Here is a 26508-nt window from a genome sequence, read left to right on the forward strand (position 1 = left end):
AGTTTCTCAGTTAATTTATTGTTCTCTAGAATGTTGTCAGACGATAATGTAGATGATTAACGCGTCTAATGTCCGTGTATCGTTGAATGGAAAATCTCTCTAAATCATTATTCGCATGCAACATTAGACTTTCACGAGCCCTTGAGCCGCAGACGAGACATTTAATTACAGTGTAATTTATTACCGGCCCATTAATCCCGCAGCTCTGAACACTGCTGGCACCAACATTAAAAAACCAAATCTATCCCCTTGATTACAAGCTGTCACGTCGTAGGATTTTTTCTAAGCCCTCAATTCTAATTAGTTACGTCTTGCACCGCTCGAGTAGCGACTATCCATTTTCTTAAATGCTGTAATCGGCCCCTACCTCGGATGTTGCCAGCCGCAAAATTTATTGCTTAATTACCTCAAGAAAACGCGTCGCGGCCTCGCCATCCGACAGATGTTTTTTATTCGCGTGGAAAAACAAAAACGGTTTAAGAATGACATTAATTAATTCTTAATGAAATTCATCTTCACCCTCCCGTGTTTTAATTTAAACGCTCGATTTATTACTTGTACAATTTGTCGTTTCAACCCTAACTAATTAAAACAAGATGATCATTTAGAACGTTTATTAGCGTCGATACACGCATTCAAACTTCCCGATTACCATTAAATAAATACTATTTTGTTAAAATCTTTTCTGATTGCATTTAAGGCTATTTTTCAAATGGTTTTTGTTGAAAAACGAGCCAAAAACGTCAGTATAGCTTTCTACATTAATATTTTCTTTGATAATTATCTACTGCTCCTTGGAATAGCGGCTCATCGTAGCGAAAATATCCATTATCAGACCTGACGACATCTTGGAAAGCTTTGTGCGTCGGTTGGTTGTAAGTGTCGACATTGGGTTGATACTGGTGACTCTTAATTATATTTCTATTAACATCTCTATTATCGGATACAGTTTTCGTCTTATCTTCCTTTTTAGGCATAACTGCGTTTGGAGTAACTTTCTCACCTACTTTCTTGTCCTTGTTAACAGTTCCAGCACTGGCGAGGTCTCTATAATTTCTTTCTTCTTTCCTCATTGGTGCGTACGGGTACCTATTCCTAAATCTATAGTCGTACCTACCAGTTCTCGCATACATATCTTCATCGTAACGTTTGTAAGGATCCACAGAGTATCTGTACCTCAGATCCACGCTCGGCGGGGTACGGACTACCTCAGGAAGATGGGCATAATATATTATTCTTTTCGGTTTTCTCGGCACATAATTGTCAGCAACCTCATCGTACCTGTCAACCCTCGGTCCATAACCAGCGAAGTATCTCCTTTGGTCGTATAAATCATAATACGGATCCCGTCTGTATAAATCATCTGGTAGATTATAGCGATCGTCGTAATACGGCCTTCTAGATTCGTCCGGGTAATAGACAGCTTGTCGCGGATACACTGGCTTATAATTCACTGGATCTTCTTCATCCGGTCTTACGAATTCTGTTCGCAATTCCTTTGTCCTCGATGAACGGTCTATGGATTGCTTATCATGCCTCGACTCTGATGCCTCTAAAGCCTTGTTTTGTGTGACAAAATTGACTCTAGGCATTCGGGAATTAATGAGCTCTCCAGAAGGTTGCGGTGGGGTTAGGATATCGTCGTTTTGGTCATTGTGACCAGAGAGAGGCAGTTTAACCCAATTTTCGTTGGATGCCCTTGCTCCCCGCCCAGTGGGTTTATCAGTAACTTTCTCAGTAGTTTGGTAATGAGAAACCACATCTTTAGCGTCATTGGTGATTGAAATTTTTGTTGTGGGGTCTTCTAATGGGGGCAAAGGGCCGGGGATCCAGGGCGTGGGTTGGTTAATGTTTTGTCTGTTGTCAGAGTGGATGTTGTAATACTTTTCTTCTTCAATAACACCGCGACGGCCTCTGGGCGTTTCTGAATCTTCATTTTCCTGAAAACGTAAGCGATCCATTATTAGAGCTTACTATTAAATGAAATAGCTGGAATTTGTTTTTTAAATTCTTGTAAAATATTTTAATTAATTAAGATAACCAGTATATAACTTTTAAAGTAAATTTACTTCTTTATTTCAGCATTGAAACATCAAAAATTTTATTTGCTTCAGTAATTGTTCTAAACACCCAAGATAAGTTTCTAAATTTAGTATTCATTGGCTTCTAGGATGTCGACACATTAAATCCTATGAAATTACCCGCGTGTAAACATAACGATTGATCGACACGAGGCAGACGACAAACACTTCACCATGATTACGATAGTAAACTCATTTTAAAATAGGTAGCCTTCGATCTGTTTATTATTTTATATAGATACGTTATTAAAATGAAAAAGAAATTATGTTATTTAATTAAAGGAGTTATGTTTGCCTACGCTGAAACGTTAATATAATATTAAATGTAATTTGTAAAGTCAAAGGTAAATATTACATAAAAATACTTATTATATAATAGCCCTGTAAATGCAATATAGGTTGAATACTATGCATGTAGATAATTAAAAAAATAATAATATCTCTTAAAAACATATTATACCTATATATCTTACAAACATTAATATAAAAGGAATACCCACCATCTGATGGTGAGGAACAAGACCCAAGCCACCGGAGGTTAGAGATTCAAAATGATAAATCTTCACACAATAGCTCACAAAACCTCCTCAAAATCAAATTTGGGTTTAGAGAATTTATTTTACTCATTAAAGACAAGATGTCTACTTACAATAGTGTTAGTAAATTAAAGTTATTTAAAAACTATGGTTAGCTGAATCAATCTTTACGTGTATTTAATTTAACTGTATATATAAAAATATTGTAAATAAGTACACATTCTGTTTTTACCTCGGTATTTTTCATAAAATCGTGTGGTAGTTCCACAGTAATTACGACTCCGATGAGCGCGGTAAACAAGATGATCGCTTTGGAATCCATTTTCACTCATTTACTCCTGAAATTGATAAAAATATTTCAATTATATTTAATTCCCAAAAGACTTATATTCCAACAATGATATGTATAGATAATTTTTTTTTAATTCACTATATTATAGTAAAAAATTAAATCCTAAAAGGAAATCTTTCTATTATACCTAAATACCCGTCAGGCAAAAGGATTTCCTGACGGTTCGGAGCGAGTCACAGCGTGTGCTTCTCATTCTCTTTCAAGGCGAAATGTAAAGCTAGTGATGCCAAAGCTTATATGTAATATTTTATAAGAAAAACAATAAAATAAATATACCACCCAAAATTGATCAAACATGAGTAATAACGACGTCGATCGTAAAACAGTAAGTCTAAAAATTAGCTTTTTTTGAAATACAATTATTTGCCTTCTAACACAATTTTCACGTAGATGCAGTCCCGGGCAAACACTAGTTCAGCTAACTGTCCCTTTCCCAAACAGGACAAAGAGAGTGCCGGAAACGTGATGAAACCGACGGAAGTCAGCGGGCATCGAGCCGTGAACAGTATCTCCATCAAGTACTATGACCTCGCGGACATTTTACCAACACAAAGGTGACACTTATTATGTTTTCAGCGAATATTGATTGCTATGTTATTACTGTTTAATGAAAGTTTCATGTTTCAGTCAAGGTTCGCTTTGAAAATTATGGCATATCAACATAATGGTATTATAAAAATCTAACGCAAATGATAGTAATTTTAGAGCCTATACACACAGCGTATTTTTTACGCGCCCACAATGCAACTAATACTCAAATAGTATACATAATTTGCGCACTAAAAACTCACAGAGAGCGTGCGTATTAAAACGATTTGGTCTTAAAACAATGGAAGTGTGATAAAGATTTAAGATTAATTAATTAATAAGACATCATGTGTTAAAAAATACTTAAGTTATTTCATTGTTATACATACCATCAACTATGGCAGTTAACAAAAGCTTATGTCTACACCAATACAAATACTATCGCAATATCCCGAACCGATCAATGAATGTGTTTTAAAGAATCCAAAAAAACTGAAATAATTATTTATGGACCGACCTAAGAACGAACCCAGGACAGATGATACTGCTTAAATAGACATCAATAAACAACTTCAAACGAAACCGTATAGACCACCAGTTATTGATAATCATAAATCTATGCCTAGACATGTTAGGCTAGTCAATGGTCCCACGGTATTATCACAGTTTGGGCGATAGCGTGTGACGTTCCGGTCCATATAGTTACGTGCTATTGCCCATTGTCCAGTTTTCTATCGATCACCGTTATAGCCTTCTATTGAAGGGTCATAGTCAACTGACCTAGATACAGGGTAGGCGAGTTACTGAATACCTACATGGGTTTTTACGTATGGAAATTGTAAGGGGGAATATGAGTTGACCAGTTTATATGCTTTTTGTTCTCAAAATGACGCTTACCAAATCATGGTAAAAAGAAGTCGCACCGCGTAAATGTTAATAACTTCGTATGAATTTCTAAAGTATCGTGTCACAAGATGTCGCTTTGCTGAAGTTATTATAGTATTGTCATATTAAAACCACCAACCGATGCCTATAATGTGCATCTTGACTTCTTCCTATTCCTAATAATTTCATTCGAATGCTCTAACGGTCGGTGTTAATAAGTTACCAACATTTAGTTGAAGTTTATTACCCCAACTCGTCAGTAAAAGTTGCGCTGTTACTGTAATTTCAATAACAAAAAATTTAATGCGTAACTGAGATCAAGAAAACACTCGTATCTAGGTATAGAAAGGTACTGGTGTTGGTACTGAGTACTTGTAATGTTGTTAGAAAAAAGTTATTGAGTACTTTTTATGTTTTCAAGTATAACCTTTCAATATTTTTACATTCAATATTACGTCAAGCAATTTACATAACATACTAAATAGATTATTATAGCAATGATAGCTCAATGTTTATCTTTGGTAAAAACAAAACGCACCAATAACAGCAATCATATTCGACCCTCCGATAGATGGAGGCTTCACGGATAAGGTATTCTTATTAACCTTAGTTTATAGAAACACAGATAATAAAAAAGTACGCGTTTCAATTGTTTTTAATCTGTCAGTATGTTATTCAGACCGGCTGTGAGTAACCAGCTTAAGGTGGTTTAGTAACATTCGTTGGCTAACAGTCTACACCAGCCGATAAAGATCTTTAGCACTTTCGTACTATTTGCATCTAAGGAGAATATTTCCGCGTATGTTGAATAATTACAATCAATTTTGATCAAAAACAGCGAATTTAGGTATATAAAGAAAGTTTATCAAACTTCGTTGAGTAACTTTTCACTTCCAATAATTTAATGATGTTACATCCATCTAGCTTCTAAAGAAACTTCAGTAAATTAAAGTCAAGTAGATAAAAATCAACAATTCGTTTAGTAATCACAATCATCGCAGGATCTATTCCGGTCGTAAATACATTCACTAGTGGTCTCGTTACACAAAATAAACATTAAAACAAATCTGTTATACTTCATACATGTGATTAAATGTGATCCCAAAAGACTTACTAACGATAACATTTATAATTGTGTAAAATTATAAAATGAAGGTTATTGTAATTGCAATTTTTCGGAAAACCAAAACCTAAATCCGCCCCATGACCATAAATTAACGACTACAAAGCCTTCGGAACATCAAGAGTAAAAATTAAACAAAAATCCCGATAATATCCAAAGTGGTGTTATTTAGATATCAACATTCTCATAAACATAAGAAACAACTATTTAACTCTTTTTGTGTGCAATAGGAAACTACATTTTTTAAAACGCTTCTACTTTCCTGCTGACATCTTTAAATCCAGAAAATATGTTTATTTTATCTTCATTTAAGGAGCTTGGTCGTATTTTTACGACAATGTCCCTCCGTACGTCCGCTTTTATTGGTGTTTACTCACTTTCCATGCTTTTATTTTTTTTACTAACATCTAACCCCTTCTGAGACGACAACAACCTATTTACATTACATTGATACCATTGATACAAAATACGGTGTAGGACTTCTCAGAAAATAGTAAATACAAATGTGTTTAATTATACAGGTGCAAAAAATTAATGAAGGCTCTTACGTTCGCATAATCCGCAGTGGACAGCTGGTCAGGAGAGCCGCCTTCCTCCTCTATGTGTTGTAGCGCAGTGACGGGCCGCGGTTCGCGTCGAGGGTCCACCCGTCGTCACGCGTCACGGGCTCATTGTTCGGACGTGATCGATGCACGTTTCCATTGAACGTTGGAAAATGTGTCAGATTCGTTACAAAAAGTTAGTTTATATATTGAAATTATGGTTTCTTGCTATCTGAAAGAACTCTAGGTTTCGATTTTGACTCTTTCATATTTCATCACTCTATCTATGGGGTTCATTTGCCAAAAGTAGGTATGTTGGTATAGTGCACTTTTTAAACATGGCATATTTCGGGTATAAAAATACTTATATTTCACGTATAAAAAATACTTATTTTTTGTAGAAAGAACCCGGATCGAACAAGTGGTAAACCTGACGACCATATGGAGAGTTGACGATGGGATCCCGCTCGGATACGATAAAAAGATACGAAGAAGCCTTAAAGAAACTACCAAAAATATCTCACTTTATTTATTGGTGGCATAGTAGTATTACGGTACGACTACAGTGCTGAGGTTTTGGGTTTGATCCTCGGGTCGGGATAATGATATTGAATTTTTATACTCAGCATCAGCCCGCAGTCCGGAAACTGTGCCCGGTAAGGCTATAGGCTCGCCCTTTAACATCATGGAACAGAATACACACGTCGGACACACTGTTGCGCCTCTGCTCACGCCTTCAGGGATAAACGGCATAAGTGTGTGTTTATTCCATCTTGTAGGTGAACTACATGAGTGTCTTATCTTCCAAAAAAAAATTGCTAATTCTTTTAAACATAATATCTTAGAAATTATGAGTAATATATAATACGGCGGCTCAAATGGTAACATTGCTAATTGATTTAAACAAAATATTTTATATATAATACAGCGCCGCAATGGAAACAAGCCTATAACTGTAACTATTTAGGATTCATCTTCGAGTGAACAATGGTGTCGCGGTGCGTGTCGCCTGTCCGCCACCGAACGCACTGAACACTGTTTCGGCGCATTATGTCGAGATACCGCGCGGCGATAATATGCTAATCTACGAACAGCCGGAAGTAAAATGGCTTATGTACTTGTCATGGGACGATTCCTTCGTTCGTGCCAATCTAAAATTTACTAAAAAAAAATTATTCAAACCAATTTTGTGCGATTTCCTGACAATTTGTGTTTTTTCTTATAGTGTTTGTGTAATGAATTTTCTAAGTATTAAACATCCCTACTTCTGCTGATTTTTACTTTGGCAATTAAATTATGATTTAGAATTTCAATATAGCTATACCATGTTACCGAAATGCACAATTAACTAAATACTAGAAATAAGCATAAATGAAATTCCACTCAATGCCCCTCTATTGTTACGTAAACTACAAAAAATCTTAACAGGTTCTCAAAATAAAACAAAACATAATTAGTTATAAAACTTTAATACTATTATTGTTCCATTCAAATAACAATCTGAAACTTAAATGCACTCCAGTGTCGAATAAACGCGACCACAAACAAAAATAATTGCAGTACGAATACAATACATGGAACCATTATAAATAAGGCGTGTTTAGCACTAGGTTACGAGAGAAGCTAAAGTTAGAGTAAACAGTGGTTAATTGTGAATCGTTGCAATGTAGAAATGCCTTTATGTCCATACTTGAAGCGTGGATCAAAACTTAATCCATGGGGGTCACTATCCTCTAGCTGTCCCCTTGCTTCCTCTCTGGTATTTAAAAGCCAAACATTGCGAACAAACCACGTCTTCACAGTGTGATAAGCTTTATTTGAAAACAAAATCAAAAATGGCTTCGGAAATGTCAAAACACTGGTATGTATACAGAAATCCATATTTCAAATTAAGAATGTGCTAAAGATAAAATCTTTAAAATCATAAAGATTTATAGAGTTGTGACACTGGCCATAGACAGGCACGAACGTTCAGCCTAATCAGTTACATTTACCTTTTTAAAATAAATTTTGGCATTACAAACATACAAAGCTATGTAACTGTAAGGTATATGTAACTGATTTGTATAAAAGCGTGTAGATAGCGGTGTGGTGCCATTGATTTTGTCTCAACACAGTACGGCTAAGCTATGTGTTAGTGTTCTTGCTCTGCCATCTGCGCAGGCGTCGCGGGCTCGTTGCCGCTCTTCTTCTTGGACCCTGACACGATGTCGTCGATTCTGAGGAGCAGGATCGCTGTCTCCACTGCTGTTTTGTACACCTAGAATGGATAGAGAAAATTTTTATTTATTTACACATATATAACACCATACCAGTTATAGTACTACAGCGATATTATACAGACAAAGTAGGTAATACCTATATATAGTATGCTTGGTTGTATTGGAAAAATTTTCGGATATAATGTAAATTATATCTTACTAATGTGCTAAGTACAGTATATCAAAATAATTCACATTGGTATCATACTGAAGCAGAAATCTGATTTTTTTTATAGAATGTAATTGTTGTAAATTATTAACTGACTATGCAATTGTAATTTTAAAAAATAACACAATTCCACAAAACCAATTATCTGCTTGGATCACGGTAATTACTCTCGTTATTGTTATAATTGTAAGTCGCTATTTTAATAATAAATAATAACATTTTGGTTAGCAACGGATTGTTGCTACGATTGAGTCCTTACACACAACACATACTGTCCTAATGGAGTCCTTTAATATTTTCAGTATTGAATTCACAGGCAGCATGGCTGGGACGCAAAATCACAGAGGATTAGTACAGCAAATTCGAGCTCATTGCATTCACTTTGATCTAGAAATCAATGAAGATTGACTTGGAACTCAGGCATGCATATTTCCAATCAACATGCAGTTCCAGCGCCTCCGACAGTACCTATTCGGAGGTGGTATATATGCTGCACGTCGCGTAAATTCAGGATCGACGTCGCCATCTATCGTGCTTGCTGTGTGATATCACTGTAGTTGCGTCACTGCATCGATCCTCTTGCAGTTCCGGCGATGTTGACAAGATGGCGGTGTATGCATCGATTGTACCGCCACAAACATTTCACTCGCCTAAGTTATGTTTTAATAGTTGTACTGACCTGCAGTTTGACGGCGAGCGGCTCCCAGATGCCCTTGACGGCCATGTCGACGATCTCGCCGGTCTCCCCGTCGATGCCGGCGCTGCTGGCCCCGGCGGCGTGTCGGGCCCTCAGGGCGGTCAGCGTGCGGATGGTGTTGGCGCCGCAGTTCTGCGCCAGTGTACGCGGGATGATCTCTGCAAAAACACGATAAAAATTATCAGTATAGTTTATAAGTTTATTTATTTGGCAAAAGTTTGTACAGACACTTACAAATAACCTTATGCTAGTTGATGATACAATGCAATATAACAAATTATTATAAAGTGTTTGTTTGAATACTGGTACCCAAGGTAAAATTAAACTTATGTTATGGGTACTAGGATTCTCACATGCGGCATTATATAGTCTATTGGGGCTAATTTGCTAAATTCAATCATAAAATGTATTAATAATCAGTAACTAGACATTATAACTGCCCATATGTACACACTATCAGCTGCGAAACATTACTGATATTTTTTTACGTATTATGAATTTAAAATATTCATACTGGTATAATGATTCATAAGTAATATTTAAGTAAATCCCAATCAATCACTTAGTAAGACTGAAGCAACATATTAGTTACTGGCAGCTTTAGTTTTCAGAGTATACAGCAACGGTAGGAGAGAGGTCTATAGCGGTAAGGTTCTGCTCTAAAGGGTTATTATTAGACATAGTGTAGTGCGTTACCCAGAGCCGTGGCGACGGCGCGGTAGGGCGAGTGGTGCGGCGCGGCGGCCGACAGCGCCTGCGACACCGACATCTCCACGGCGCCGCCGCCGCACACCAGCCGCGGGCTCAGCACCTGCGCACAAACACATTACTATCTCTACAAGGTTTGCTACCATACAGACGGTAAAGAAAACTGACTTCTGCGAATTTTGAAGCTTGTAAGTCATGCGGCCAATCGGACGTGTTTTTTTTTTCACTGTAATGCAAACGACCTAACAGACCACCTGATGGTAAGTGATCATCGTGTATGGACGTCGACAATGACAGTCACATCGTCACATGCACAGCCAAGCCGCTACTGTTTAAACAAGTCCTTCAATGAGTAAAAAACTTTTTTTACTTGTTTAAAGTATATGTGATAACGCTAAAGAACACACAGTATAGGTACCAGGCATTTCCAAATGGAATGTATGAACTTTCCACCTAGAACGGGTGGTCCAAGGGAAGCACCAAGATGACAGCTGTATGTATAGAACTATTGAAATATTCCCACTAGTGTTAGCACATCTTAAAATACTTGAGTAATAATTGCTGCGAGAACTTACTAGTTTAAACACGACTTTACTAATCTATCTCTTATATACAAATTTCAACTTTGTACGAATATTACATATAGCCATAAGTGTCATATTTACTTTAATTGTTGATTTCAGCAGTGTATTGATAGTTTACCGTCAATTATTACCACTGAACCATCATTTTCAATAAACGATTTCAATCACTTTTGTCTGTCTATCTTAAAAGTGGACCAATCAGAACACAGTATTTTGTGACAAGCTTACAAATGAGTTATTTTGAGTGGTTCATTCCTGAAATCGGATTGAAGATTAAGATTGGGATCGTTTATTGAAAACTATTGTAAGTCATGAACTCACCAAGTTCTTAGCTACGTGAAGTGCGTCCTGGAGATTCCTCTCGATCTCGTTGAGCACGTCCTTAGAAGCACCACGTAGTAAGATCGTACACGCCTAGAAATAAAAACGGTAAATGAATTGTTGAATAGATTTTCGATTGACAAATGAGCAATGAATCACTTAATAGAAAACGAACACCTTTCATCAAAATCTAAAATGCTCGTGGATTGTAAGCTATTTGCTAAACCTTAAGATAAGGCATGGGCCCTGGGGGTAATGGGATTGTTTTTTTAGCTTTCGGAATCGCAATGACTACATTTAACTATTACATAAGTATTCCACATGATTTTTCTGTAAAGTAATAACAATGACGGGTCGGATTCTTCACGTATTTAAATTTAAAATCCAGTATTGCATTTTAATTGCTCACTATCATTATTAGACCATTATAAAATCTAGCTAAAACCCAACACGATATTAAACTTTTGTGTTAGTTTAGCAAACCATGAAGTTTTGTAAAGTATCACTAGGTGGCGCTAATACGGTTTTAGATTATAATTTTATTTAGTTTTTAAGTTCCTTTCACAAAGAATCAAATCAGTGGCAGACAATCAGCAAGTCAAAACAGATATTTTTACAGCACTCGCTAACATACTTTATTTGTTATAAGGACCACAAGAGTAAGCAGACATTTTTGACCCCATAAAATATCAACTGACCTTAGGGTTTTTGCACTCTGTGATGAATGTGAAGTAATCGTCTCCGATCTTCTTGACCTCGAAGAGTCCGGCGCCGGTGCCGATGTCGGACTCCTTGAGTTCCTCGGTGCGGTTGACGATGGTGGCGCCGCACGCGCGAGCCACGCGGTTGTTGTCCGTCTTACGTAATCTGATGACAAAGATTTATTGCTAACATTGATGTATATTCTATAGACACAAACGTCCACAATATAAACTATTTGTTCAAGATCTGAACTAAAATAGCAACCAAACGTCACTGTTATAACCTATTTATTCACTTGAACAACAAATAATTTTACTTATTTGACGAATATTTTTTATTCACATCCAGGTTTACACTTAGACTCGAGTTCTTATATTATGAGCGCCACTCCGTACACAACCACAATCTATCAATATTGACACCATACTAAAGCAGTTGTATGGATTGCAGTTCAATTCAGTTGAACACAGTGAACGTTCGGAACGCCAAATTTAGTAACTTGCTTGATTGCAAACTATTTTTCCTTGAATGGCACTTTTAGACCCTGATTATAGTTAATGATTGTTAACTTCTAGCAATGAGATAACACAGATATTAACTTCCACTTGGCCCGCTGCTACAATGCAATTTTCAATTTGAAGTTTTCCTACGATTACAATTTCCCACCTGAACCGTCCTATGAAAATTGGAAATTTTGTTTACATAGATGTAAGTTAAATAATAGCATATAAAATCAGAGAACCTCAATTATCTGTCCAAATTAAGTTCAAGTTCAAATGACACAGTGTTAACAAATAAATACCAACACTAGGAATTCAGAAAAAACACCCCTGTGTATTTCTTATGACAAAGAAACGTAAATGTTAATTGAGCTCATAGTTTATGTATGAACTAAATTTCATCTAAATCCATTGAGCAGTTTGTTCATTTACTTCTAACAAATATAATTCGACAAATTCCACATATATTAAGAAACTTATCACATTAATATTACTTCTGTACATTACAGTAAAAGATTAAGAGATAAATTTAAGTAAATACAGACCTCCTAATAGCAGTGATGCCAGCCTTAACGAGGTAGTGTTGAGCGATGTCCGACACGCCCTTCTCTGTGAACACCACATCCGGCTTCAGCGCGATGATATCATCACACTGACGCTTTACGAACTCCTCTTCGATTTGCAGCAGTTTTGTGAAGTCCTGGAAATAACAATAAGTAATGTTGTCCGTTTAAAAGAAAAAAAATACCGTAAATGTATTTATTCGCCACCAAATCCACATTGCACATATTTTTTATTGCTTGTGGCACTCTGCATGTTTTTTCTCCATGATAATACAGGGAGTTTTTTCTTATATTTTCCCAGGATAAAAACTAGCCTGTAACACTCAGGAGTAATATGGCTTCGTTTTACTGTATTTTTGCTATTATGCTTAAATGCAGCCATTTGGTTTATTTGAACAATCAAACCCGATGTTTCGTTCTTAGTTTTGAAGGACATAATGTCCTAGATTACTGAATATTCTCTTGTTTCGCTGTGTTGATATACAATTTGCAAATCAGTTGTAAGCATTAACAAAACAAAATGTAAAACAATCAATCATTTTAGTTAAACAAATGCTGATAATAAAGATGCAAGACTGCAGACCTTAGTATGCTTTAATCTGATTAGTCTTAAATAGGTCAATGAGATTATATGTTTGTATTTATCAACAATGCTCCAATGGGTTTCGTTCATGGTTTTGCCACATTACATATGACTTTCTTAAAATTAAAAGATAATATAAAGAAGGGATGAGCTGAGTGGCTTTTTTCTATATTATGTTACTTTAAGTTGCAGTGTCTTCATTTATAATCATATTATAATGTGCGATTACACCAGGTAAATGTCTGTGTTGAGTGTTTGATTGCCTTAAAAGGTTAAGAACTACTCCACCAGCAAGTACTATAAATTATATTAAGTTACAAATGTCACCAGCAAACTGTATTTAACGAAAATCCATCATGCATAGTATCACATATTATGAGCTATTTTAGAAACCTTATTAAAGAGAATGTAACAAGTTATAATCTCTGAAAATATAACAATTTTTAAATTTCTTACACCAAACAGTTGCTAGACTGTTCCTGACTACTGGCTAACACTAATATGGCTACAAGACAGGATATTAAAAGAAACATTTAGATTTTAATCTATCACCAGAATATGTTAAATCCCGCGACAGTGGCCCACGTAAGTGTGTCGCGTTCCAGGATCAACCTGTGATATGCTGTTCTAACAGGCCGGCATAATTGTGTCAACTGCCGAGGGGTAATCTCATGTCAGTCGACATTCTATTGGACCCTGCTCTACTTACCATCAGGTGCAGTGGGGTCTCTTTGCCATACAGTATATATATAATTTACTGTATAATTGTAAACACTCACCTGTTCCCCAACAATTTCGATGTTAGTCTGACTCTCACCCGACTTGTACTCAAGAGAACAGTCGAGCAGCATGATGCGGGGATTCTCGATGTAGCGCCGCATCTTCGGGTGGGTGACGTCCTTGTTGATCATCACGCCGCTCAGCACACGAGACTCCTCGATGGAACCGCCGGGGAGTTTCTCCACTTTGGCGTAGCTGTGGGTTTAAATAATATATTTAAATATTGGTTTTATAGACCTAATATTGTTGGATAATGGTAAAGACATTAATTTTCTGTTTTGGATGTGTTTTAGAACATGTTGGTATTAGTAACAGCCGATTGTACAATCAGCCACGAAAATAGCTGAACAGTTTCAGAACTTTAAAATGCTTGTACACATTAACATAAATCGAAATATGCTTTTTTCTTTAATTCAAGAACAGTAATCCCATTTGGTGCGGAATTTGTTGTCATGATTACGAAAAAAATAATATGTAAGTTGTACCACCCACCAATTTTTCACATTTCACTATTGAGTAAAAATAATGTTTACGTTCGAAAATATATATGGTATATTCTTAAATGTGGTTGTAAAAATTCTCATAACGCTTTTTGCTATATATGTGGTAATTTTGTAATTAAAAAACGTCAAAGTAACATTACTGAGTGTGTAAAAAAAGTTTACTTCGCATATTTTGGTGTAGAAATTATTAATCAATACAAGTATTGGGGGGTTCCTCACAAAGTATTTTATGTTTGTTTCGAGGACCTAAGGCAACGGTCTAAAAAAGAGAAAATAGCTTTTAAATTTGCAGCACCCATGATATGGAGAGAGCAAAAAATCATTTAGACGATTATTATTTTTGCTGTATAGATGTTAGTAAACTTATAACTTTAAAAATAAAAAACGGTATCTATCCCAATGTTACATCAGTTGTTTCGCTGGTAGAACATGGACAAGCTTTCCTATACCTGTGCCACCTGAGTATATTGACAATTTATTTCTTATATTTATATTTCAATCAACTCATGACAATTTCCAATGTGCTTCAGACAATTTTTCCATGGTTATTTGCACAAGCCGATTTAAATGATTAGCCTTAAAGTCCACTTTTTCCACAACAATCTTGACATTTTTCCTAAAAACTTAGGTAATGTGAGTGAAGAGCAAGGGGAACGGTTTGATCAGGACATAAAAAAATGGAGAAACGATAGCAGAGATGGTGGAATATTGAAATGATGGGTCATTACCGTTGGTCACTTCACAGAGTATAAAAAAACGCAATACATAGTCTAAAAAGCAATGCAAGAAAACCTATGGAGAAAATGGAGAGGAAATATAAAAAAATAAGCATTTGATATTATAATTCAAGTAATTAAATATGATTGAAAGCGAAAATATAACCAATAAAAAAATAAGTCTTTAATTTTTGTAGAAGAAATTTTCTCTATTTGTATTAAATCAATACCAGATTTTAAAAGAATGGTGGATGATAAAAAAAACACTATGAAATACGGTTTTAGCATCCAAAAATGCATAAGATTCAGGTAAAATTGTTTCAAAAGTTTTCACAAAAAATTTATTTGTTGGCCTGTGTTGTCTAATATCTTTTAATATAACTTTCTTTTACTAAACATCAGCTTACTTTTTAATGTCCACTTCTACTCGGCCATTATCATTGATTGTAACAGTGTTGACGGCGTCCAAGGCAATGTCCACAGCAAGGTCCGCCCAGCGCCCAATGTATTTAGTGCCAATGCAGGAACGAATCTGAGGATATTTAGTGTTGTCGTATTCATTATGATCCTGTTCTTGTCGATGTTATTGGACCGTAAGTATATACTCTTTCATTAGCTTGGTTTTATGTTTAGTATGGTTTAAAATGTTTACACAATTCCTTAGTATTCATGGCAACCGAGGGACTGTAATTTTTAGACATTTAATTTTTTATTTGGACTTGAGTTCATTGCTTTCATTTACACTATAATACACGATAAATAAACAAAACATTCGAAAAATAAAATAAAGACATAAACTACTCACAACTTCCTTCAGCTTATCTCTATCATTGAGATCAATTGGCACGGAGATCTTATCCTGCAGTAGCTTGATAGCATCCTCAAGAGCTTGCCGGTACTCCCTGATAATCACTGTGGGGTGGATGTTCTGGCTGAGGAATTGCTCTGCTACAGCCAGCATCTCACCAGCAAGGACGATGACAGATGTTGTACCATCTCCAACCTGGAAATAAGACAGAGTATTTAATTCATGTAGTTTTGCTCTCAGTTGTACAGTAACTAAGGGGAAGGTAGCTTTGTCTGTAAATTGAAATGCAGGCTTAATCTGTACTCATATATAAACCTGAAGTTTGTTTAATTATTGGAATTAAGCTCAGGAACGAATAAACTAATTTTGAAAACATAATCACTAAGAAGATGTTTCATTACACCAGAGTGCTTTTATCCAGGGAAAAGTAAAACTAATGAAATGATGTGTATAATTGACCAAAGCATAATAATTCTGCCATGACTAATTATATAAATCTAAGATGTTTTTATTACATAGATACATTGCCCAAGCTCAATACTGGCGATACGAAAGTAATGTAATTGCCCGACATTCACTTACGCCCGAAATTAATAACCAATCCTAATCCAATGTATGCCATCTAAGATTGATAATTCATTCGTTTTTATGGATAAAGCATGCCAATAACCAATCCATAGATTCAGTAAGCTATCTCTAACAATAATCGATCTTTGAGAGGACGGATTACAGATCATAGATTACCCTCTGTTTGAAAATGACAGTTTACGCTTGCCAATACTCTATCTACCCGTTTTGACATTTGATTTGATTGTTGTAAACAATCGCATTTTCCAATCGGACCAATTCCTCAGTTTACTCAATATGTTTTGAATATCGCTTACACTGATTTTAAGGGAAACGAAAAGGCAATGGAAATATCCATATTCTCTAGTGACAGTGACGACAGTGATTTGGAGGGACTAGCGATACTGATAGCGAAACTGAAAGTCGCGCTTCATCACGGGTAATGAAAAGAGTTAACTACATGCAGACCCTGGATGAGTTTGATTTCACGTTTGGATTAGGCTTTCGAAATCTGCTTGCCAATCATTGTTAGTTAAACTGATCTCGTATATTCGTGTTACTTCTATGTACAAGGTAAATAATTTTTGACATTATTTACAAAAATACCGTACCTACCGAACTATTAGATAGGTACTAACAAGGGGCAATTGCATCGTTTTTTCAGGAACTATGGTGTTTCTCCATTCCATTAACTTTTGCTGAGGAATAGGAAATATTTATATTATCTTTTTCAGGACATTTGGTACATGGAAACGTCGCTTCCCTGTGATTGCATTGACATTGCGTTTATCTTCACCTAAAGTTCAAACAATAATAATTGCAACTGCAGTTTTGCACAATATTTGTCGGAATCACAGGCTAGAGGAAATTCCAACCTAAGTGGAATTATCAACTGCTGATATTATTAATTATGAGAACAATATAGAGAATCAAGATGTTGGAGAAAGAACAGCATTAACAAATAACTTCTTTACTTAATAAAATAAAATACCTTTACAATCACTGCTATTTATTTTATTGCTTATCTACATTTGTAATTCAAAATAATAATTACAAATTAACATAGTTTTATTAGTTGAAAGTTAAAACATAACAGGCAAAATTTCCATACATTATCTATACTATTATATAAAGCTGAAGAGTATGTTCGTTTGAACGCCAGCTGGTCTCAGGAACTTCCGGTTCGAATTGAAAAATTCTTGTAGTGTTGGATAGCCCATTTATTGAGGATGCCTATTATAGGGTATATGTATATCATCACACTATGACCAATGGGACCAAAAACGGCTAAAATTGATTACTTTTGAGAGCTTCAGTTGCGTGCGCAGCATAAACGGTTAAAGTTATGCAACAATTATGTATAACGGAATTGTAATTTGTTCCATAACACTGGATAATGTGTACAGAGTCCAATTATTATTATATGGCACCGAGTTTACTGCGTACTTCATACTAAAAACTAAATCCTTTAAAGATTTATTAATATATTATGAACAATGTTGTTAAACTTCAGTGTCAAAATATGTCAGCAACCACATTACTCACGTTCCATTTTGAAACTAATTAAAAAGTTTGTATCTTAAATATGACATGTACTAATTATTAATTATTTCTTTTGAGGGCTAAAATACATAAAATATTTTTTTATTACTCCAAGTCTTATTTTTCGCAATTAGGCAAATATTGAAACGAATAGTTTGTATGGAAAATACAAAAAGTATTTTTTTTACGAATGGAATATTCTGCATAAAATGGAATGGTCAGGAGGGAACGCATCTGGAAAGGATTGCCAGCGATCTATCGTTGAAGGCAAGCAAGGATAGGCGAGTTAAGATATTGGCATGCCGATAGGAGAGCAATCGAAAGATAGTCGGCAATCTAAGATAGGTTTTAGTCTTGGATAGTAGATACATTATTAATTTCGGGCGTTAGTCAACCTCTAACCACTGTTGTGGCTAGTCGGCTTACTAACTTAAAGTATTTTTAATTAAAAAAAATACTTGCATTTCATACATTAGTAATAAGTCTACACTATTTAACTTATTTTTTAACTAATAAATGCATTTTATTCGACTGTCATGGCGACGGGGCAGTCAACACTCGAGCCCATTCGGGCCCGCTCGAGCCGTATCAATGCGAGCCACTAGGGCTGTGAATAGTCACAGTCACACAGTCACAGTAAATACTGCGCTGTTTTTATGTGCAATTTTGTTAGTGTATGACGCATCTATTTGTAAAACATCATTGATATAAATTCATTCAATTTTGATCATAAAAAAAAAACAAGAATTGTGTATTGTTTATAGGTGACAATAATTTTATATTATTATCATCAATTTTACTGCTGTTCTTTGACCAGGTATTTACAAAATGCTCTTTAAAAATTATTATTAAGGCTTATTACTTACTGTACATAATTTATTTTTTCTATACAATGGGAGTAAAAGCATATTTGCTCATAGTTTTTAATAGTTATATTGATAAGTCTATTTGATTACCTTAGATTGTTTACTGAGTATTAAAGTTAATCTGAAAGTCTCAAGTTTTATTTATTGTAGATTAGCAAATAAGATAAGGGCTATGTAGTACAGAATAATTGTTTGCCTACACTATCCTTTACTTATTCGATGAAGATACAACATTTGTCTATGTGATTCCAATTTTAAATGTACAATTAGTATTGAAACATGAGGGAATAAAGAAGTTCGAATAAAAAAAAAGCCAGTAATGACTAATCCTAACCTCTTCATCCTGGGTCCTGGCGATTTCGATCATGGACTTGGCGGCCGGGTGCTGCACGGTGATTTCGCGGAGGATGGCGTTGCCGTCGTTGGTCATCACGATGCCTCCCATCGGGTCCATCAACATTTTCAACATCGCTTGCGGCCCGAGGCATGTTCGAATTACGTCTGCTATCGTCTAAAATACACAACATATACCACATTTGTAACACTAAATCGAATATTTATGGCAAAAATTTCAATAATATAATAAATTCTAGCGATAAATACCTTCCCAGCATTTATATTTTCGAGTTGAACCTTCCGGCCGGAGTCACGTTTTGTGTTTTGGCCTGCAAAACGACACCACTGTTGAATGGAAATTCGTTGATACTCACATAAATAATACTTGAATCGATATGATTTACTTACTGAGAACTAAAATTGGCTGTTGTCCGTACATATTGAATCACCAACGAAATTAATTTTAAACTTTTATAGATAATTTGTTCGAGAAATTCTACAAAATTCAACTCACGAACAAAAATCGCGTGGTGACTAATGTTGCCAGTATTAAAAGATTTATCTTCCTACACAAACTTTTCACTAGATAATATTAGTATTTCTTTTAATAGAAAAATATTTTTCTTTAAAAATTTACTGATTTATAAAGTAATCGTTTTTATGGATACATAAGATCATATTATATATATAAAATACAAAACAAATTTTACATAAATTATGTGAACCGGAACGCTTTTATATTTTGTAATTGGTAACATACAACAAATGTCAATATACATAATGTTACCATTATAGAAAATTTTATTTAAAAAATATTTTGTTAGAAAGGTTTTTTTTTTCAAAAATATATTTTAATTTTGTTTTTTTAAATTCGTACCTACCAAAATAATATTTCCATTGTTTTATAATATAAAGGTAATTGATACAATACATAGTCAAAATATTCAGTGTAGTTTCGAAATGGCCCGCAAGGCAGCGGCAAATTCAAAGTTCCGCTGCATCCAATGGCTATTCCGAAGAATAACAACATTATCTTTTATAGTAAGAATTCTAAGCTATATTATGATGTAAGAAGCTACAGTATGTCTTTGAGATTATCAAAGACAAAAACTGTAAAAGGACTATGTTAGTGGGTATATACAATAGCTATAATATATTACATTAAAAACATACACTTGTAGGTGCAATCAGTAAGTATGTTTTCTACTTTCCTGCGTGAAATATCGCATTTTAGTATTTTAATGTAGATACCTACTTTTTCATAATAATACTGCATAAACATTACGATCTCAAATCATAGATAGGTAACATAAGCTGGCAAGTACTTAAAAATTAAAATAATTCATAGGAAGGGTTGTTTGCTGTAGATTTCTACGCCGGGTTGTAAAATCGTTTTTTTTAACAGTCTATTTGTCGTTCTGGATAGGCATAACAGCATTAATTTTAACTGGGCAGTGGATATCTGGGTAGTAGTAAATTTCAATCTCGGAAACAGATAAAAGGTTATTTGAATTTCAGGTTTGTATAACCCCGATAAACGGTATTAACTATTATATAGGTACTAACTATAAACATTAATATTATTACCTCATCATAATATTGGGATCGAGCTACATTTCCGGGTACTTAACTCATAATTTTTACCGAATTTAAATACTTCATTCTTTGATAATTATGTATCTTAATTTAGGTAGAATAAAACAAAATCACGTACTTTAATACATTTATTTAGCGATCATTTTAAGATTCTTTGTTATAAGCTTTGGTTATAAGAAACTTAGGTATCTCTATAATGGGATATACTTATTGGTAAGAAGTAAATATTTTATAGTAGGTATTTCGCTTTCTATTAGCTTTAAAATGATAGGTATACTTAATATTTTTAATCATTTTATTAATCTAAGACTAGACAATGAGATCATTTATAATTATTTATAGCCTAAAGCTGATTCTTATAAATATTTATTCATGTACTTGCAACTTATAAAACAAAACCACATAAGTACTGTTTTAATATTGAGGCATACATATTCTGAAATAAAAATTGAACATAAATAATCACAAGAAGATATACAGGTGATTTTGACATTGCGTTACTAAATGAAACCAAATATTCAACTTTACTTCTGCTAACCTTGAGCCAAAAATAACAAATATGTTCACCAAAAATATATTTTAGAAGACTGAGAGTGTGATTTCGCCGCTGCAACGAATACTCTCAGAGTTGTAGTAAAATTAAATTAATAATATAATAATATCAGCCCTGTATTATATACTGTCCCACTGTTAGGCACAGCCTATTGGGCCTCCTCTACTACTGAGAGGAATTAGGCCTTAGTCCACCACGCTAACCTAGTGCGGATTGATACACTTCACACATCATCTAAATTCCTATAGAAAACTTCTCAGGTATGCAGATTTTCTCACGATGTTTTCCTTCACCGTTAAAGGAAACGATAATTCACAAAGAATACACAAATATTTTTTTTTGAAACATCAGAGGTATGCCTTTGGGTTTTGAACCTGCGGACATTCATCGCGGCAGTCCGTTCCACAACCAACTAGGCTATCGCCGCTTACTCAATTACTAATTAAAATTACTTTTAATTATATTTATTTTGTTCGAACACTCTTTTATTTTACATCTACGGTGCAAGTAACTTATTGTAAAATGTTATTTTCAATAAAATAAGCATGTGATTACATTAAATAACGCAATGTCAAATTGTCCCTGTATAAGCAAGTACAACAATTATATTTCTAAATAGTACGTTTAAGCTTAGATACACATTATAATATATCTTTGAAATTCATTAGGTACATACGGTACGTGTTTATATATTTACATTATATACCTACATCTAAGGGTAATATCCAATATTCTGTCTAAACACTGCTTTATATTTTTGTTAAAAGTACATTTGTAATATTATAATCAAAAAAACAAGTCACTAAATAATAAAAACAGTAAGCCATTTAGGTCTTGATCACTGATTATGAAAATGAGAGTTTGCTGTATAAATCTTTAAAATAGCTTTACCAACAGTTGAAACATAAAATCAATAATGCTTTTATCAACCATTAAAAACCGACTAGGTAATTGCAGAAATTTCCTCATTTGACCTCGTCACGTTTTCTACAATGTTAACAAACAGGGCTATATTAATATTATTTATATTATGTAAATGGATCGAAGTTGATCGCGTACTACATGTTACAATATTCTTATTCCATTATTTGTGTTTCTCTAATCAAGTTATAGCTTGAAAACAATGTGACATGGTTGCAATTGTGAGCTCTGGTACTAAAAATGTTTACAGATAAGCTCCTATTTATAGGTATATTTGTTAATACATTATAATAAACAACTACATAGATATATAGCAAAATTTTAATCAATTATATCATCATCTAAATCCGATGATTCGGCTTTAGCCTCTTCGTCATTGCAAACTTTGGATTCATCTTTATTTTCTCGTGAATTCCGCAGACTATCATACATGTGTTTCAAATTCTTCATTATGTGTGACGTCCCGTTCACCTTCCCCAGCCTGCTGATATTCAAATATTTCTCCGAACCATCGATAGCAGTCGAACGTACCGGCACAGAGAAAGCCGACAAATGTCGAGGTCTACCGAATTCTTTTCCTATTCTCTTATCAGCTGATTCCTCAGTCCTTATCTCCTGGTTGACTTCCATACCCTCAGGCATTGCCCTCTTCCTGTCGTAAATGTGGCCAGAAACGCGCAGGTCTATGAAGAAATTTAAAGGATCTACGCCAAATTGAGGATTGTAAAGCGGTGGATACCACATCGGTGGAGGAGGAGGAAGTATTAAGTTTGACTGCGGTACGACATTTTCTGGTGGGTTTCGTCCAACGCAAGGCGATGGTTTCGGCAGTTCCTCCGTCCCGACATCAACGAACGAAGAGTGTCTTCCAGGGGGACCAGGACTGCCGCTAGATTTAGCTTGCTCTGTTTTAGGAGACATTCTCCTAGGAGACGCTTCACGCATCCTTGGGTGCTTATCGACGGTCAATTCTAATGGAACTTCTGGACGCGTCTCCGGTGGTTTCTTCTCTTCCTCCTGTTTCGGCCATTCTCGGCGCCATTCGGTTTCGTTCTCAGCGAAGTATTTGTGAGTCCTGCGCTTGAAGCGCCGATGGTAATGTGGCGGTCGGCACCCGTGACGCGCGTTGACAAACGACCTCAACATTTCGCTAAAGAAGAAAGCGTGCGGTTGAAGCGGTAAAGCGCTGTAGAGGTAAGGAGGCGTCGCGGCCAGCAATCGTGACACCAGCTCCGTATTCCTCAGTTCCCGGACATGGGTCTTGGGTTGGCCGTCGCCAGGGGGCTTCTCTTCCTGCACCGAGCTCATGGTCTGGAACAAAACATTGAGCGTTGTAACAATTTGAATCTATCTGCAAATGAGCGAGCGTGCAGCCGAGCCGGGGATCGGAATCTCAATGTGAATGAGTTGCGATGAACAAGTGAATGGGGTGTTTTGATCCATTTACACCACACGATTGTAATTTTTTTGGTGAAAAATAGTTTAAGCGTTCATATTATATTTTTTTTTTATTATTTTAAGTTTTAACTAACCAATTAAGTTATTATTTATGATCGTAATAAATGTGCCTATTATATTTATTTTATGTAAGATGTTTTCACGCAATATTTCGTCTACATTGAAACCAGTCACTTGCCAAGGAAATTTTAAAATTCGATTGAATATTGTGAAAATGTATCAAACAGACTTTTGCTTGCCAACTTTTTTCGGGAATAATATACCATTCTATTAGTGAAACAGTTTTCTGTATTTTTTCCGGAATTTATCAGGCTATATTATTTAAAATCAGAAACTGAATTACACCTACGTATGAAAATATTTTATTATTATGCCTAAATATAACAATCGTTGATTGTACCTTCCTCTATTCATTTTATAAATAACTAACATTATTTCACAGCTCCACCTGCGTTTGCGCCTACTTCCAGAACAAAAGTAGCCTATAGCACTCAAGTGTGTTGTAGCTCCCTATAAGCGAATTTTCACACTCAATTTAGTTTTGAGTTTTGACGGGAATAAATTACCAAAAATCTATTCTCCGTGCTTGCGTCATTTTAAGGAACCCTTATTTAAAATATCATGATTGTAATCAGTCAACCAGTCAGTTTTTACATCAATATATTTTATAGAGTCAAACAAATATGTCGTAACGTTGTCGTGGCGTATAAATCGCCCTCGTCCCGACTAAATGTGAATGTGATTCGAATCGAGCAGATAGTAGTGCGGTGATTATCGCGGACTCGGCGAACAATGCGTCTGACGCTTTTGTACCCGAGTACTGCACTCGAAGACTTGCCGAGACTCGCCTAGGTATTACGCAAGACGTGCTCACTTTCTACTTCTACTTATGTTGGAGAAATGTTTCATAGCTCTTAGACTATTTGTAAGAAATGCAGATTTAAAATAGACGTCTGGTTTTTAGTGTAGCGAATTGCTTGATTACTCATCGGTATCTATATTTCAAACCATAATACGTTTACAAATAACGTTCATACTAGAAACCTTAAATAAAAGTTTTCTAATCCCAATTAAAACTATAAAAATGTTACACGTATATGTATTACTCCGCATACAATAATTTACGTATAGAGATTTACCTAAATGTAAGTTAACATACATGCATAGCTAGGTATTCCTCCCAAATTACTAAGTCATTCGAAGAACGTTCTCGAAGTGCCTACTACGTTCCATTTTTAAATTTCCGATAAAACCGGCACAGTTACACGCCCTACAGCCAGGCTCGATATAGCCGTTGTCGGTTCGTCTGTCAACATCGATTTTTCAGCTCATCGCGGTTTTATTGCCAATATTCGAATGACGATACGTCCGCATTCCAATAGCGAGTAACAGATTCCTATTTTGAATTTCTCTTTGAAGACTGCCATATACCGTGAATTTTGCTGCGGAATTCTATATTCAAAATTTTCACGTGGTCATTGAGCAATAAAAAAAAATTAATGTGACCCAACTCCAAAGTTAAACTATACATTAATTTAAGAACTTTTTGAAATAGACTTACGTAACGTACTTAGAGACTCAAGTAAGTACGTAAAGGGACGTAAAATTTTCTTCATTAAGAATAAAGGCTAGCAACCAAACTACACAGCCAAACATAAAACCGATGACAACCCAACGAAAATTATTCAATACATTTCGCAAACAATAGAGATTAATAAAGTACACGATACGTACCGCATGATTCAATCAACAAAGGATGGCGAGAGCCCACAAGTATCGCCCACTAATAAGGGATTCCCGATAGGAATTAAATGTCACATTACCATATCACCGAGTTTGAGTGGAGGCGATACATCGGATTTGTGCGACAATAAAGTGTTGAGGGTGAAGCGGGGTGGGTGTAGGGTTGTCACATTTTGTATATTTTTAACGCATATTATGTGATAGAAGTTTTTTTTAACTAAATTTCGAGGCGAGGACTGGATAACACCTAGCATCCGTGCATGTTATTAATGTTTTCTTGTGTGGTTTTTGAGAGAGTAAAACAGTTTAGTAGCAAAAGATAAAGTCGACAGCTAGAACATGATTTTTAATAATCGTAATAGTCGTTCCATATGAAAGCATAGTATACAAAATATATATTTTTATCAACTATAAATTCTAGCCTGCATGGTTCAACTATGTTACAAAACACTACTGGGTCGATTGTTAAATCAATATAAACACTTGAATAACCTGCAACAACAAGTTTATAGATTGAGGGTTTGCGAGAATGAAAGACAATGACAGCCTCTTTTCCACAACACAAAACTTGTATTTCAAAAATGGAAATAGTGGCAATCGGGCACCGTAGTTTATAATATTTTAAAGACATAACATATTCAATGCTCTACATTTTTCTATTTAATAAACATATTTTTCAAATCCGTGACAGCCCTAAAACACGCTGTTCACAATAAATTCAGAGTGGCGTATCTCTATTCAAACAGTTGATGCGGAGCGTGAAGCGGGGACTGAATCTTACGTACGCGACGATGGGCAAACACGGCGGCAACCCTCGCGTCTACGCCGCTACGCCGTAACGCCACTACGTCGCTACGAGGCTACACGTCTACTTAAAGCAACGTATTGAAAAAAACATTCTGATTTATGACTTCTTCATGTTAAGATAATGTTAAATAGTAATAATCTTGTAGTTTTTTTTTACTATTGGCAACTATCCTCGTA

The 26508-nt window shown here is 35.2% G+C and overlaps 3 protein-coding genes across 3 annotated transcripts in view; all 3 read right to left on the bottom strand.

The window, feature by feature from the left end:
- Positions 1-599: 599 nt before the first annotated feature.
- On the bottom strand, positions 600-6116 carry LOC115445385. The gene is made up of 3 exons (XM_030171626.1): positions 6054-6116; positions 2850-2955; positions 600-1940 (listed from the first exon to the last, which is right to left on the bottom strand). The coding sequence occupies exons 2-3, from the start codon at positions 2937-2939 to the stop codon at positions 762-764; spliced, it is 1269 nt and encodes a 422-aa protein (XP_030027486.1). The 5' UTR covers positions 2940-2955; positions 6054-6116; the 3' UTR covers positions 600-761.
- A 1381-nt stretch (positions 6117-7497) lies between these two features.
- LOC115445375 (T-complex protein 1 subunit gamma) lies at positions 7498-19845 on the bottom strand. The gene is made up of 12 exons (XM_030171614.2): positions 19662-19845; positions 19521-19582; positions 19252-19428; positions 15940-16137; positions 15542-15666; positions 13915-14110; positions 12535-12689; positions 11486-11654; positions 10788-10880; positions 9871-9985; positions 9157-9332; positions 7498-8307 (listed from the first exon to the last, which is right to left on the bottom strand). The coding sequence occupies exons 1-12, from the start codon at positions 19690-19692 to the stop codon at positions 8182-8184; spliced, it is 1623 nt and encodes a 540-aa protein (XP_030027474.1). The 5' UTR covers positions 19693-19845; the 3' UTR covers positions 7498-8181.
- Positions 19846-22644: 2799 nt separating this feature from the next.
- LOC115445380 overlaps positions 22645-26508 on the bottom strand; it is a 28728-nt gene continuing 24864 nt past the window's right edge. The window contains exon 2 of the mRNA XM_030171618.1: positions 22645-23634. Coding sequence (XP_030027478.1) covers positions 22645-23631 — 987 coding nt within the window. The 5' untranslated portion in view covers positions 23632-23634. The remainder of the gene's footprint in view (positions 23635-26508) is intronic.

Source organism: Manduca sexta, chromosome 8 (assembly GCF_014839805.1).
Source record: "Manduca sexta isolate Smith_Timp_Sample1 chromosome 8, JHU_Msex_v1.0, whole genome shotgun sequence".
NCBI lineage: Eukaryota > Metazoa > Arthropoda > Insecta > Lepidoptera > Sphingidae > Manduca > Manduca sexta.

Coding starts and splice junctions, on each gene's coding strand:
- LOC115445385 (XM_030171626.1), bottom strand. CDS start 2,939: ATGGATTCCAAAGCGATCATCTTGTTTACCGCGCTCATCGGAGTCGTA. Junction 1,941..2,849: donor ATTTTATGAAAAATACCGAG/GTAAAAACAGAA, acceptor TTACGTTTTCAG/GAAAATGAAGATTCAGAAAC.
- LOC115445375 (XM_030171614.2), bottom strand. CDS start 19,692: ATGTACGGACAACAGCCAATTTTAGTTCTCA. Junction 10,881..11,485: donor CAGAGTGCAAAAACCCTAAG/GTCAGTTGATAT, acceptor TTTTATTTCTAG/GCGTGTACGATCTTACTACG. Junction 8,308..9,156: donor CGCTCGCCGTCAAACTGCAG/GTCAGTACAACT, acceptor TATCCATTCTAG/GTGTACAAAACAGCAGTGGA.